The 16,435-nt window shown below is 41.7% G+C and overlaps 1 protein-coding gene across 4 annotated transcripts; it reads right to left on the reverse strand.

Annotated features, from left to right (window-relative positions):
- Positions 1-6,902: 6,902 nt before the first annotated feature.
- LOC139531691 (translocon-associated protein subunit alpha-like) lies at positions 6,903-14,425 on the reverse strand. 4 transcript variants are annotated; one of them, XM_071328379.1, is made up of 9 exons: positions 14,260-14,425; positions 13,309-13,442; positions 13,109-13,202; positions 12,500-12,762; positions 12,130-12,206; positions 11,911-11,989; positions 9,257-9,350; positions 8,724-8,738; positions 6,903-8,285 (listed from the first exon to the last, which is right to left on the reverse strand). In XM_071328379.1, exons 1-9 carry the CDS (start codon positions 14,327-14,329, stop codon positions 8,218-8,220), a joined length of 894 nt encoding a protein of 297 aa, XP_071184480.1. In that variant the 5' UTR covers positions 14,330-14,425; the 3' UTR covers positions 6,903-8,217. The 4 variants fall into 4 exon arrangements, with proteins under 4 accessions (XP_071184480.1, XP_071184479.1, XP_071184482.1 ...); XM_071328378.1 differs by having other exon boundaries at positions 13,103-13,202; XM_071328381.1 differs by lacking the exon at positions 8,724-8,738.
- Between the last annotated feature and the right edge of the window lie 2,010 nt (positions 14,426-16,435).

Raw genomic sequence — 16,435 nt, forward strand, 5'->3', positions numbered from 1 at the left:
CACCGTTGACCATATTATCCTCTCTCGTTTTGAAGAGGAAATCAAGTCGTGAGTCTGTAAAAAACAATTAAAGTGGCTGTCTGTGTCACTGTCTGACGTTCTGACCCGTTGTGAAAGGGAACTTTGCGTCGCTGCTACGGCCACACCAGAACTGACCCCATAAAAGGACCTGGATCAGAACCTTCAACGTTAGCTACACTGCTCCCTCCCTTCTGGTATTACGGCGCTTCAGAATCAGAAATGTAAGCTGTTCTGTATTGAAAAAATTTAAGCAATAAAGATATACGAAGGAAAGGTGTGAATCAAACTGGCCTGGTGGTGTTTTTTGTCTAGCCCAAACTGACATCGATCACTGGTATGTGTTTCACACTGTGTGGCCCAGTACACGCTCTGCTTGTACAACACATTTGACACAACAGTTGTGATACCACAGTTTGTCCTTCCCCCCCAAAAAAAATTACACAGCTGTTTTGGAGACACCTCACAATGATTTATGTATCACAAAAATATTGGTTGTCTCACAACCATGGTGTCAAGTATGTGTACAACCTGATTACGTGACGTCAAGGTTCAAACTGAGTCAGGCCGATGTACTATATGTTGGGCTGGCCTGCTTACACATCAACCGTAGTTGCTGGAACAGTGTTGGAAAGCATGTGAACAATGTGAAAATAAAATATCCAAGCCAGCTAGCATATTACGGTCGAGTTAGCCCTATCCTATACCGAGTTAGCCCTATCCTATACCGAGTTAGCCCTATCCTATACTGAGTTAGCCCTATCCTATACTGTGAATCAAGCATGTGTGTCTTGTAATCATGAATCCATGAATGTACGGCGCAAAGTGACCATACTCAGTCAGCATTCACCCAAGCCCAAGTTGTTTCCAAAAATGTATTACTCTGTCTAGGGTCGTTCCACAAAATGAGTCCCTTTTTGGGTAGTGTAACTTCTTCGGGTAGGTCAACAAAAATGTTTTCTTTCACCTAATTTTAACATTCATTCATGAACAGCATATGTTCAACTTAATAAAATACATGTTTTCCCATCTCAATAGGTGAAATTAAAGAAATTATATAAAGTGCCTATTAAGGTAACAGGGTTGATGCTTTTATCTTAAATCAGTCATGTGTGGAACACGGAGGGGCAAATGAATGCAAGCTTAACAATCAAATTTTTTGTGAAAACATTTCTAGCCTATCTATGGGTAACAGGGTTGACGTGATATGCTTGACCCCCTCAGTTTTTCACTACAAAACACCACGCACACCTCCAACTCAATCATGAAGTTTGCAGACGACACAACAGTAGTAGGACTGATTACCAACAATGACGAGACAGCCTACAGGGAGGAGGTAAGGGCCCTGGAAGAGTGGTGCCAGGAAAATAACCTCTAACTCAATGTCAACAAAACAAAGGAGCTGATTGTGGACCACAGTGAAGAAGGTGGAAAGCTTCCCAAGTTCCTCGGCATACACATCACTGACGATCTGAAATGGTCCACCCACACAGACAGTGTGGTGGAGGCGCAACAGTGCCTTTTCAACCTCAGGAGGCTGAAGAAATTTGGCTTGGCCCCTAAAACCCTCACAAACGTTTACAGATGCACAATTGAGAACATCGGGCTGTATCACCGCATGGTACGGCAACTGCACCGCCCGCAACCGCAAGGCTCTTCAGAGGGTGGTGCATTCTGCCCAACGCATCACCAGGGGCAAACTACCTGCCCTCCAGGACACCTACTTTTATTTTTATTTATTTTACCGTTATTTTACCAGGTAAGTTGACTGAGAACACGTTCTCATTTGCAGCAACGACCTGGGGAATAGTTACAGGGGAGAGGAGGGGGATGAATGAGCCAATTATAAACTGGGGATTATTAGGTGACCAAGATGGTTTGAGGGCCAGATTGGGAATTTAGCCAGGACACCGGGGTTAACACCCCTACTCTTACGATAAGTGCCATGGGATCTTTAATGACCTCAGAGAGTCAGGACACCCGTTTAACGTCCCATCCGAAAGACGGCACCCTACACAGGGCAGTGTCCCCAATCACTGCCCTGGGGCATTGGGATATTTTTTAGACCAGAGGAAAGAGTGCCTCCTACTGGCCCTCCAACACCACTTCCAGCAGCATCTGGTCTCCCAGATGTCTCTACAGCACCCGATGTCACAGGAAGGCAAAAAGGACATCAACCACCCGAGCCACGGCCTGTTCACCCCGCTATCATCCAGAAGGCGAGGTCAGTACAGGTGCATCAAAGCTGGTACCGAGAGACTGAAAAACAGCTTCTATCTTAAGGCCATCAGACTGTTAGATAGTCATCACTAGCTGGCTTCCACCCGGTTACGCAACCCTGCACCTTAGACCCTATATACATAGACTTGGAATCACTAGTCACTTTAATAATGTTTACATACTGCTTTACTCATCTCATATTAATATACTGTATTCTATTCTACTGTATTTGAGTCAATGCCACTCCAACATTGCTTGATCTAATATTTATATATTTCTTAATTCAATTATTTTACTTTTAGATTTGTGAGTATTGTTGTGAATTGTTTTTTAGATACTGCTGCGCTGTTAGATACTACTGCACTGTTGGAGCTGGGGACACAAACATTTCACTACACCCGCTAAATATGTATGTGACCAATAAAATTTGATTTGAAGAGTAGAACATGGTTAACCTTAGGAGGGTTGCCCAAACTCGGTCCTTGGGACCCCAAGTGGTGCACATTTTGTTTTTTGCACTAGCAATACACAGCTAATTTAAATAATCAACTAATCATCAAGCTTTGATCATTTGAATCTGCTGTGTAGTGTTAGAGCAAAAACCAAAACGTACACCACTTGGGGTCCTGAGGACCGAGTTTGGGAAACGCTGCCTTATAGGGGCAGGTTGTTTGTTGTTTTTTTACCTTCAAATGCAACACTAATCATGTGAAATAAATAATAAACTTACGATGGTGAAAACTTGGGAGAAATCTTGGGGTAAAGTGGGTTCAACATTTTCAGAGAAGTCAGCGCACAGAGGGACATGTCAAAATGCTGAATTTGTGCACATAAGCAAGTCTTTAATTCATATTGTAATGACCTGACTAGATCATAAATGAACAATTGTCCAGACAGAGGATTGAGTTTGCGAATTGACGGTTTATTAAACCAACTTTACACAGGCTACTGTTTGGCCGTAGCCCACGCCAAATAAATGGAAGATAACCCACAAGCCAATCGTGACCTTCTCTTGTGAAGCCCAGACGTAAGAGAGAGAACAAAGGCTGAACCTGGTCTTAAGTTCCAATGCTCCATCCCCCTGCCCAACCCCCCTCCACGCCACTCCGCCAACCGCCAGGATGCCCGGCATCAGAACATTCCAGGCATTCCCGTGATTGGCAGATAGCAGGTTGATTGACATGTCGGACCCCGCGAACACTGGGTACTGGTCAGTACAACACAACCACCTACTAGCCTAACACATAACACACAGCTGTCTGTGTGGGTCGCTACAATATTAAAAATACGATTTATTGAATATTCCATGTGGTCTCTATATAAGGGCACTTTAATTTATAGCAGGCTTTTAAAATCCAATATTGGTGTACAATTTCTACTTAAAATATCAAAGGGACCCAAAAGGGACTCATTTCGTGGAACGACCCTCTCTCTAACCTGAATCGTTTGGTGATTTCTTGGACTAACAACTAAACAAAAGCAATACTCCAGGTTTTCCAACTCAGATCCTGTAAATACATAAATTATATTTGTGTGGTTTAGATATCATGCATATTAAAATGTGTACATATTTCAATTTTATTTCTTAAATACAGACAAGATATACGCAAATACACAATTCACTTTATACACGCACACCATCCCACCTGTCCAGAAAGATAAAGTACTGTTGTTGATGGGCAGGGCAGAGGTGTTGCTTCTGGATGCGTTTGAGCGGATCATGTTGATCACCGCCTTTCAAAGTGTGTTGCATTATGGGGATAAAAATTGTCCGACTTGCATCTTCACGTCGACTGCATGAAAAAATGTGCTCAAAGGTCATGAAGTTTTGACTGCAGTCGACTGCAGTTGCTCTTCATCACCTTTATCCTGCAGTCATCACCTGCATGGTGGGAGGCTTTACTGTCAACCAATCATTAGGGGATTTTTGTTTGACCCACGCGAACATGACTGAAACAGGAACTTTCCCACAATTCATGTATTTTTTATTTTTTTTAACCTTTACTTAACTAGGCAAGTCAGTTAAGAACAAATTCTTATTTATAATGACGGCCGACCCCAGACGACGCTGGGCCAATTGTGTGTCGCCCTATGGAGCTCCCAATCATGGCCGGATATGATGCAGCCTGGATTCAAACCAAGTACTGCAGTGATGCCTATGGCACTGAGATGCAGTGCCTTAGACCGCAGCGCCACTCGGGAGCCCCTGAGTTTTGTCTACAGTCGGTTGCTTTCACCTTACCACTCAAACGAGCCCACTCTCTCTGCCACAGTTTGAAGTGTGACCCTGCAGAGTCAGGATGATGGAGAGATGCCCGTCCCCCTAACATCCAGCCTAGCAACCAACCAGAGACCAGGGCCCTAGGTGTGAAAGGACGGTTTATGGACCCTGGCCCCTAGCCTGCTACGCTCCAGCGGGGAAAGGGTTGCCTACAGCAAATGTTAGAAAGTTGGAGTTTCTCTCAGAGAGAGGTCTGTGAGATGGGGTGTTAAGAGTCACCGGCAGGGAATTCGTAACAATGTTCAGTGTCGGCTAGTGGGTGATGTCCTCCAGTACCCCTAGAGGTACACATTTTTGTTGTAGCCCCGGACAAACACCTCATTCAGCTTAAGGGCTTGATGATAGTTGAATCAGATAAGCTTGTATCCCCAACAGTACACATTTTTATTTTTGCCCAGACAAGCACATCTAATTCAACTATTATCAAGCCCTTAAGTTGAGTGAGGTGTTTGTGCGGGGCTCCTACTCTGACTCTTTGTGGATACGGCCCCTGCCTTTACTGTTACACTGTAGCTGGTGACTGGTCCCTGATCTTGCTTGGTCCGCGAATCTATAATTTAGTTTGATTATTTATGGAAGAAAAAATAACATAGCTGGGCGTATTAATGTTATAAGCAATTTTACATTACTTTTCTCACTGCAAATAGTTTATAATAAGCCTTTAACGTTACATTCACTAATAAAATTGACTAAATTTAATCTCTGAGCCAGGCCCGGCAATCAATCAAAGATGTCTCCCTTTTAAAAGGTTATTTATATTTGAGCAATGCCAGCGCATTGCGGTTTGTTTGAATCCAGGCCCCTATGCAGTTATTACTCTACACTAATCAATTACTTATTTAATTGATCAAATCGGCCACCCACATGGTTAGCAGATGTTATTGCGAGTGTAGCGAATTGCTTTTGCTTCTAGATCCAACAGTGCAGCAGTATCTAACAGGTAATATCTAAAAATTCCACAACAAAACCTAATATCTAACAAATTCATCAACAAAATCTAATACACACAATCTAGTAAAGGAAGGGGATAAGAATATATAACTATAAAATATATGGATGAGCAGTGACAGAGCGGCAAGATGCAATAGATAGTGAAGGTGTCCTGGAGGGCAGGTAGTTTGCCCCTGGTGATGCGTTGTGCAGACCGCGCCACCCTCTGGAGAGCCCTGCGGTTGTGGGCGGTGCAGTTGACGTACCAGGCGGTGAGACAGCCCGACAGGATGTTCTCGATTGTGTACATGTCAAAGTCAGTGAGGGTTTTTGGTGACAAGCCACATTTTTTCAGCCTCCTGAGGTTGAAAAAGCGCTGTTGCGCCTTCTTCACCACATTGTCTGTGTGCTTGGACCATTTCAGTTTGTCGGTGATATGTACACCGAGGAACTTAACTTTCCAACTTCTCCACTGCTGTCCCGTCGATAGGGGGGGGTGCTCAGTTTCCTGAAGTCCACAATCATCTCTTTTGTTTTGCTGACATTGAGAGGATATTTTCCTGGCACCACACTCCGAGGGCCCTCACCTCCTCCCTGTAGGCCGTCTCGTCGTTGTTAGTAATCAAGCCTACCAGTTGTGTCGTCTGCAAACTTGATGATTGAGTTGGAGGCGCACGCAGTCATGGTGAGAACGCACCCTTGTGGGGCCCCAGTGTTGAGGATCAGCAGAGTGGAGATGTTGTTTCCTACCTTCACCACCTGGGGGCGGCCCGTCAGGAAATCCAGGACCCAGTTGCACAAGGCGGGGTCGAGACCCAGGGTCTCAAGCTTAATGATAAGTTTGGAGGGTACTATGGTGTTGAATGCTGAGCTGTAGTCAATGAACAGCATTCTTACATAGGTATTCCTCTTGTCCAGATGGGATGGGGCAGTGTGATGGCGATTGCATCATCTCTGGACCTATTGGGGCGTTATGCAAATTGGAGTGGGTCTAGGGTGACAAGTAGGGTGGAGGTGATATGATCCTTGACTAGTCTCTCAAAGCACTTCATGATTACAGAAGTGAGTGTTACGGGGCAGGGCGATAGTCATTTAGTTCAGTTACATTAGTCTTCTTGGGAACAGGAACAATGGTGGCCATCTTGAAGCATGTGGGGACAGCAGACTGGGATAGGGAGAGATTGAATATGTCCGTAAACACCAGCCAGCTGGTCTGCGCATTCTCTGAGGACTCGGCTAGGGATGCCGTCTGGGCCGGCAGCCTTGCGAGGGTTAACACGTTTAAATGTTTTACTCACGTCGGCCATGGAGAAGGAGAGCCCAGTCTTTGGTAGCGGGCCATGTCGGTGGCACTGTATTGTCCTCAAAGCGCGCAAAGAAGTTGTTAATTTGTCTGGGAGCAAGACATAACATATGTATTTGTTCACACTGTAGTAAATAAAATCCAACATAGCATATTCTCATCTCCACTTTAATTTTTCTGTTTTCTACATCAAGATGTACCAGTCTCCAAACTGAACACTTCACTTACATACTCGGCAGAGAAAAAACAAATAATCATTCAAGTTTGCGACAATATCACAGACAAAAAAAATCTACTTGGGATCCATCCATTCTCAAATGGTAATTAAAAAGCTCAGTGAAAGATGTCATGAGAAGGATATTAAACAGTAAATACATTTGGGGGGGGGTGTGATTTAATTGCAAAAATGTTTTGTTTACATAAATTTGACAGTCCAGAGACCATTTAATTGCCTAACTGAGTCAGTGCCTAACAGTTAGCCCAAAGTCCCTCTCAAATTACTATGAACAGGCAGTAGTACAGTAGTAAATGTACTGTGCCTCTAAAATGCACAAGTAGTAATCCCAGACAAGTCAAGAAATGCAGTATAAAAACCCATTAGCCAGGAATAAATTATCTTTGCAGTTCACTCATATGTATTCCCCAGTAGATACAGTACACCAGTGCTGGACCTTTATTCAGATTGCGGTCTTACAAAAGTTAAAAAATCTAATCCTGAATTCATCCTTGTACTTGACATAAATCGATTTTGGGAATATGAAGAATGCAAATGTAAAAAGGAAAAAGAAGGCACATTGAGGGAAAACTATGACAGTTCACCATATCCTCATTATGCTCACAGAATCATCAAAGATGGTTGAACGTTGCAGTGCACTACCAATAACAAGACTTGAAGCCAGGCCTCCTCTGTGCCACCATGCAGAGGACAACAACGTGACAGAGACCCAAATGTGCAGATATTAAACGGTGCAAAACATAAAACAAGTAAAAAGGGTGTGTTATGGTTTTCCAGGATACCAAAATTAACAATCACTATTCTGCCTCAAAAGATATTCACAGGTGAAAAATTATGACAAGGCAGTCGCAACAAAACAGAAACCTAGAACAAAAACCCTGAACTGTATCATCTCCCACTATCATTTACCCAGCTCTAAAACCAACCACTTCCATCTCAATCCTCCCTATGCTTCAAGACATGCATCTTTGCAAAAGCACACTCAAACTGCAATAAATGTTTCTTCATCACAACACCTCTGTGATAACGCTTCTTTTGACAGAATAATTAACAAATGGGACCGTTTGTTGTGATGTTTTGTCTAGTTTAGTGGTAGAAACCAGTCTCTTGTGAAGAGGACGGCACTTGGTTCCGTGGTGAGAGAAGACTGTTGCTTTTCCACGGCTGGCAAGGGGAGGTATGGCTGTGTCAGGTGCCAAGCGCGAGTGACAGAACTGGACAGGGGCCTGGTCACTCGTCCGAACCAGCCGTGCGCTTTTGTGTCCTCTTGCGGGGAGACCGTTTGGGGGAGGCCTTGTCTAGGGAAACGAGAGGAGAGTTTTAGGAAATGTTTGGAAATGTTTTTAGACGTCACTCTTTGGATCAGATAAGCAGATCAACAAATACTTTTTTCATAGGCCAAGTCTAAAATCAACAACTAGCCGCACCTTGTAGATCTTTAAGGATCGGATGAGTTTAAGCAATATGGTTGAAGCTCCACAGACCTCGTTGCTATTACCCTATTGCTTATATCCAACTGATCCTTTCAGACCTATAAGGAGTATCTCAGGGTAGGAGCTAGGGATTGAAGTCAGTGACCATAGCTGTTACACCCAAGGCTAACATGAACCAATGATTGAGATTGCATATTCAGAAGCACTAATAATTACATTCACTGATGATTCAGAGGAAACGTAAGAATTTTGCTCAACCACTACTCTACTACTGCTCGCTCCTGAGAGAAACGGAAGCCTCACCTCGCCGACTCTGCACTGAAGACGCAAGGAAGAAGAGAGGGAGAGAGAGAGAAAAGTGTGAATGACCCCATGCTCAGAGAGAGAACAGGTCGTTTTGAAACACCAGCCAAACACAGAAAACTCAAGAGCCTTTAGCTAAATACACCCAGAGAAGACAACAGGCATCGATGAAACACTGCAACGTTATAAAGCTATAGAGAGGAACATAGCAAGGAGGGGGCAAAGCAGCTAGGATGTGTGTTACTTCTGTCCTCTTAAACACACATTTCATGAGACACTGTCACTTAGATTTTGAACTTGTACTCAAGCAGGCCAATCTAAGTTAGACCCATATATTTAACTTTACACTATTAGTAACCTAGGCAGAGCTGTTGAAGGTGCTGGCACCCCTGGAGCTAATGGCTAGCATAAACAGCTAGCTTCCCCGTGGCTACTAGCTAGCATAATGTCCTTTGGTTAATGGCTAGGATAAACAGCTAGCTCGCCCGTGGCCACTAGGTAGCATAATGTTGAGTGTTGTAGTGAGGACTTACTGATCTGATTGAGGGTCTCCTGGGGAATCCAGCTCATGTCCACGTCGTTGTGGCTGGACGTGCCCATCTCCACCTTGGCAGCTGGTCTCCTCCTCTGCATGGGGGGGGGGACACAAAAGGAAGTTACTAAACTGACTTCCACTAGACTTCTACAGAAACCAAACCCTAAAACGATCTTGTATATCATAAACCCTTTTTCAGCATTTTCCCCTCAGTCTTCTGAAATGCTCTAGCGTGGGTTAGAGACTTTAACTTCCTCCATTCAACATTGAAACACAATCCTCAAAACCATTCACCACCCCCATAACCTTTTCAACAGTCCTTTTTTCTTCATTTTTGACCCAGTAGTAGTAGTAGTGGTGGAGCACTAAATAGCTGAAACTGAACTCGCCAAAAGTAAATTGGCACTTAGAGTCTCCCTCTTTCCCTGTCTACCTCAATGTTCATCAGAAAACTGGTGTATTATCTCAAATCCTTTTCTGGCACACATTGTGCTCATCCTGAAAGAACATCAACTCATCAAATAACAACCATCTGAACAGAGAATCCCACCGTTGAATATGAACAGACATCTCCTAATTCATTTCTCTCTGGACTGCTATCTACTGTCATCTCTGCATTAGGTGACACTTAGTGCTGAATATTCTATGCAAATCTTGTCAAGGAGCATTGCCTCAGCAGTAGTACATCTCTCTCTTTCGGTCTTCGTATCATTATCGAGGAAATAACACAAACAAAGGAATGATATGCTTAACCTGTTGATGATAGAGGGCGCTATTTACACTTTGGGGGGAAATCGTGCCCAATTTAAACGGCCTCGTACTCAATTCTTGCTCGTACAATATGCATATTATTATTACTATTGGATAGAAAACACTCTCTAGTTTCTAAAACCATTTGAATTTTGTCTGTGAGTAAAACAGAACTCATTTGGCAGCACACTTTCTGACCAGGAAGTGGAAAGTCTGAAAATTATGCTCTGTTCAAGGGCCTGCCTATAAATGGGCATGATACGTATTAGTATACTTGCACGTCATACACCTTCCCCTAGATGTCAAGAGGAAGTGAGAGAAGAAATGAAGTGATTATCTTGGTCTGAGGTGGAATAAATCCTCTTGGAATGACGTGTCCGCCATTTCCTGTTTTCTGGAAAGCGCGAAGATGGACCTGGAATTGCCTTCTGAAAAGCTGTCGTTATAGGCGACTACTATCTCCGGCTTTGATTTTATTTGATACGTCACAATATCATCGTAAAGTATGTTTTTTCAATATAGTTTTATTAGATTATTGAAATTTTTTCGGGACGTTAGGCGTGTTGCGTTGTCTGTGTTTGTTGACGTTGGAGAGCTTCGCGCCACTTGGCCAGTGTGCTTGCTAATTCAAGAGGGAAAAACGATGTTCTAAATCCAAACAACGACTGTTCTGGACAAAGGACCCCTTGTACAACATTCTGATGGAAGATCACCAAAAGTAGGACCCATTTTGTGATGCTATTTCATATATCTGTCGAACTGTGTACTAGTAGTTTTGCGCCCAGGTTTTGGCCACTCTCTCGCTATAACATAACCCTTATGTTGTAATGAAGATATTTTTAGAATTCTAACACTGCGATTGCATTAAGAACTAGTGTATCTATCATTTCCTATACAACATGTATTTTTTTGTAATGTTTATGAATAGCTATTTGGTCAGAATAGGTGAGAGTCTAATAGAAATATCCGCACATTCTGGGAAAAAGATGCTACGTTAGCATAATGGATAACCACTGATTTCAGCTCTAAATATGCACATTTTCGAACAAAACATAAGTGTATGTATAACCTGATGTTATAGGACTGTCATCTGAGGAAGGTTTATGAAGGTTAGTGAAAATTAATATATTTTGCTGGTTTATTCGCTAACGCTAACGTGCCTATTGCTATCGCTAACGTGCCTTGAATGAATGCGGTTGTGTGGTAGGCTATTGTAGTAAGCTAATATAATGCTATATTGTGTTTTCGCTGTAAAACACTTAAAAAAAACGGAAATATTGTCTGGATTCACAAGATGTTTGTCTTTAATTTGCTGTACACCATCGATTTTTCAGAAATGTTTTATGATGAGTATTTAGGTATTTCACGTTGGTCTCTATAATTACTCTGGCTGCTTCGGTGCTATTTCTGACGGTAGCTGTGATGGTAGCAGCAATGTAAAACTGATTTATACCTCAAATATGCACATTTTTCGAACAAAACATAGATTTATTGTGTAACATGTTATAGGACTGTCATCTGATGACGTTGTTTCTTGGTTAGTTTGGTTGGTTCTTGGTTAGTTTGGTTGGTTTCGTGCATGCTACCTGTGCTGTGAAAAATGTCTGTCCTTTTTTGTATTTGGTGGTGAGCTAACATAAATATGTGTGGTGTTTTCGCTGTAAAACATTTTAAAAATCGGACATGTTGACTGGATTCACAAGATGTGTATCTTTCATTTGCTGTATTGGACTTGTTAATGTGTGAAAGTTAAATATTTCAAAAAAATATTTTTTGAATTTCGCGCTCTGCCTTTTCAGTGGAATGTGGGAGGAGTTCCGCTAGCGGAACGCCGGGGCTGTAAAGGTTAATTCATTGTCTTTCCGTCTCCTGCATCCAGTGGCATGGGCATTGTAGCTTTACCTTTCTGGACTCCAGCAGCTGATGAAGGCCTACCACCACTAGCAGGCCCAGACCAGACAGGAACACATACATGAAGATCCTGAGGATACAGAAGAGAGAGAAGAGTTAAGACACGCTGCACCAACACAGAACCCTGGTATGGCAGCCATCTCCAATAGAATGGTTTCATTTAGCACTTCTGAATGTCTTCCAACACAGGGCTAGTTCATATGGCCTCACGTCTCTCCATCCAGTCCATCCTCTCTCTCGGTGATGGTCACTGTCTGGTTGAACACAGCATCCTGGAATGTGTTACCCTGAAAGAGAGAGAGAGAGGTATGAGAGAGCGAGAGGATCAGATATCACCTCCAGCTGGTGAACTACGACCCCTCTTTATCTTCTCCGGGTTAATCTGAAAGTTTAACCTCGCATGCAAATAGTGGGAAGACTTCATCCACACACCACGAGTTAAACTAATTTCCTAATATAAAAACAATTGCCTAATGAAATATAGATAAGGAAACTGAGAAACCAAACCCATGACCATTCTTGACATGCAATCATTTGTGAAAAAGACAAAAAATGGCTGACTAAGCTGAGGCCCACTCACGTTGCTGTCTTTGTAGTTGAGGTTGATGACCAGGCCGAAGGGGCGCCCGCCCATGGGCTCGGCTGGGATGAAGGAGTACTCAAAGGTGGCCTGGCGCCCAGCTGGCACCACTATGCCCAGCTGCAGGGCTGTGAAGTTCTGGATGTAGAACTGGAAGTCCTGTGGGTAGCGAAAGGATGCGTCCAGGGACTCCACCACAAAGTTGTCACTGCCCTTGTTGGTGAAGCCCATCAGGAACTTCACAATGTCGTTGGCTGGGAAGTCTGGAGTCAAACGCCAGGAGGAAGAACAACAAAAGACTATGAGTGGTGGCGTGATGGGGAATTTGAAGCATACACAGGCTTGTCAGAATATTAAGAATTCATTTTCATTCAAGTCATTTAGCACATACTTGTTCTTTGCAATAAATGCACTCAAATATGGAGGTTGAAACAACATATTATAGACTAAGCATCGTAGCTAAGTAAATCCATCTCCAAATACAAGTCAGTCTTAGCATTAAAGTGAAAAAACACAGTTCAAAACCATCATAATGACAAAAATGAAGTGCAAATTCAACATGCAGATAGATATGTTGAGACAAGCCCCAATCTGTGCCCGTACCCCTACCGTCTCCCTTGACAAAGAGGATGGTGGTGTCAGCATTGGGGGAGGCATTCACTTCTCCTCCTACAGCTTCCTCCTCCTCTTCTTTTTCTTCCGTCTAAAATATCAAAATTAGACACTATTTTTTAGATGAAAAAAGCAAGGACTGATAGGGCCCATGTTAAAAAACTAAGGAGGCGGCCAAAAGTAGCCTAATCTCTTACCAATTCCGTGTTTTCATCATCTTCAACTTCGGCCTCATCATCCTCATCCTCTGTGTTCACATCAACATCATCCACAGCATCTTCATCAGCTGCCTCCTCATCCTCAGTAGCATCCTGAGCTGCCACCAATGGCCCTGGATTGATTGTAAGGAAGTACATTGATTAAAATCTCACCAAATAAATGTTTTGGGAAAACAAACTTGTGTCAAAATAAAATCTATCATTATTATTATTATTTTCACACCAGGGCGCTTAGTTACATAGTTAATAGTGTATCAAGGGATTAAAACTGAGTTTGAACAAATATTGTATTAATTACAGTTAATAGTTAGGCCCTAGGCTTAACAAACGTAATTACATGTTTTGTTCTTCTGTTTCATATCGCAAGCTTCTAAGACACTAAAGCAAAACACTGATATGATTGCCAGGCTTTGCCAACAATAGAGGGCTTCTGTGGCCAAGTTCTGAGGCTGCTTCTCCTAGCCCAATAATGGGCGTAAAGGAGCCTAACGTTACTCCTTATTGTCCAAGGAACTTACATTATCTGTTTATAGGCGAAATGGCCCTGGAAGCCAAATCAGCCAAAAACTCCATCTAAACGTAAATCGAGTCTTAATTACGGTTCCAGAAAGCAAGTAACTGTTAAGCTGGTAAGGAAGGACACGTCAGTCTAGTTAGGTAGCACACCATTACGGATAAGCAAGACTCACTATTAAATCATATTTGCAATGAATAGTTACTAAAAAAAACGTGTAGCCAGTATCAACATCAATAAAACTACTAATTGACAAAGGCAGTAGCTACAATGTCCTACTAGCAGAAAATACAATTTGCACAAGAGCATGGAGTGGCCTTCCAAAGCTAACTTAACTAGCTACTGTAGCTAACTGTGACTGATGGCCAATGCTGTTTCTCTTCATCTAGTTAACCTAAGTCCAGTTCGGTACTCACCTTTCATGATAATCGTTGCCGGGAAAGCTAGTAATACCAGCAAAAGCAGTTTAGGTAGAAATTGTACCATTTTGAAGCGAAATCCGTAATCCTCCTTCCCGGTGAAATATTGCTTCACTGAATCTTACAGCTCCTTCCGACTGCTAAATTGAAATGCGCATGTCCACATCCGGGTAGCGTGCTAGATTCAAAATATACATGCTCCGTCAGAGACATTAGAAAAGGAGGAGATAAGAATCCGGGCTGGTCATAATTGTATTTCCCTGAATTTACAAGCTGCTAAATTATCTAAAGATACTCGATGATATTGGATATTAAACAACACAGATCTTAAAGATCCTATTCTCATTGGAAACATGAGAAAGATATTTTTGCAAGAAAAGACTTGGGTCATGGAAGTAGATGGGATTTGAGTAGCCGTTAAACGTGTCAAAGAGCTGATGCACCTAAAGAACCTTAGAGAAAAATAGTTGATGAGAAAGCTTGACAGTTTTCTAAAGAAAAGATAATCTATCTCAAGAAGAAGAGTCTGTATTTATATCTTTACTAGAATTAGAACAGCTTTACACAGATCTGGCAAAGATCAAGAGCAAAATGGATTGAAGAGAAGTAAAGAAACACTCATTATTTTTTTGCACTTGAAAGAGAAACTACAAAAGAAAATCTATAACTGTACTCAAAACGAATGACGTGTTATGCAAAGATCCCATTACAATATCAACATTTGTCAATTCCTTTTATGAAAACCTTTACAACTCACAATTTCAGGAAGATGGTTTTGAAAGCTACATTTGCCACATTCAGAATTATGTCCCTGTAATTGAGGAGGATTTCCACTCAGTTTGCGATTCACCTGTGTCTATTGAAGAAATTAGAGAGGCTCTGAATTCAATGACAAATGGGAAATCACCTGGCCCTGATGGCCTGTCAGTTGAATTCTATAGACAGTTTTGGGAGTTACTAGAATACCCTATTTTTAATATGTTTCAAGATTTCATTGAAAATTGTGAAATGGTTTCCACTATGAAACAGGTCCTTATTTCACTGATTCCGAAGCCTAATAAAGACCCTTCTGTCATTGACAATTGGAGACCAATTACTTTATGAAATATTGATTACAAATTGATTGCTCTGGTTTATGCCAAAAGATTAAAGAAAGGAATAGATGCCATTATAAATGAGACTCAAACAGGATTTATGAAGGGCCGTCACATAAGGTCTAACATTCGTTCAGTCTTGGACCTTCTAGATTATTCAGATGCAATTGACTCAGATGCGGTTGTCTTATTTTTTGACTTCTGTAAAGCCTTTGACACAATTGAACATTCATTTCTCTTTCGGTCTCTTAAACTTTTTGGTTTCGGTGATCATTTTATCAAAGTAATTTGCATGTTTTACAAAGATGTAAATAGTTCTGTGTCACTAAACCTTAATACATCCAAAAGATTCAGTATCAACAGAAGTGTATGACAGGAATGCCCAATTTCGGCATGTTATTCATTTTGGCTGTGGAACTTCTCTCTTGATATTCTGAATAATGCAAATCTGCATGGCTTAACCATTTTTAACAAAGAAATACAAATTTCCCAACTGGCTGATGATACTACTATGCCCTTAATGCTATCACTGCATGCATTCTCTATTGCATCAGGATTAAAACTGAATGTTTCTAAATGTGAAATCTTATGACTGATGACAAAGAAATATAAAATATTCCTGTAAAGGACTGTATTAAATATTTAGGAATACATCTGTCAAAAAACACTTAGTCAAACAACATATGAATTTCTCTCCTAAAATTAAGAAAACCAGGAATATATTTAATAATTGGCTACAAAGGGATCTTTCTATACTTGGGAGAGTGCTTCTGTCCACCCCTCATTATCTTTATTTGTAAATCCCTCTACCTTGACTTCATCTGGAAAAATAAGTCTCACAAACTAAAAAAGTCAGTCCTCTAATAAAAGATCTGAAGGAGGTCTGGAAGTAAATAGGTCTGACATAAATAACACTTTCCAGATCAATTGGATGAAAAGATGTTTAGTCAATACTGAATCAATTTGGTATTTCATTCCAAACAATGTGTTTAATAAGTTGGGAGTTCTTAAATGTTTACTGAAATGTAATTATATCCTGAAAGATTACCCGCTAAATTGGCTAGGTGTCACCAACAAGC

The sequence above is a fragment of the Salvelinus alpinus genome, chromosome 10, assembly GCF_045679555.1.
Source record: "Salvelinus alpinus chromosome 10, SLU_Salpinus.1, whole genome shotgun sequence".
NCBI lineage: Eukaryota > Metazoa > Chordata > Actinopteri > Salmoniformes > Salmonidae > Salvelinus > Salvelinus alpinus.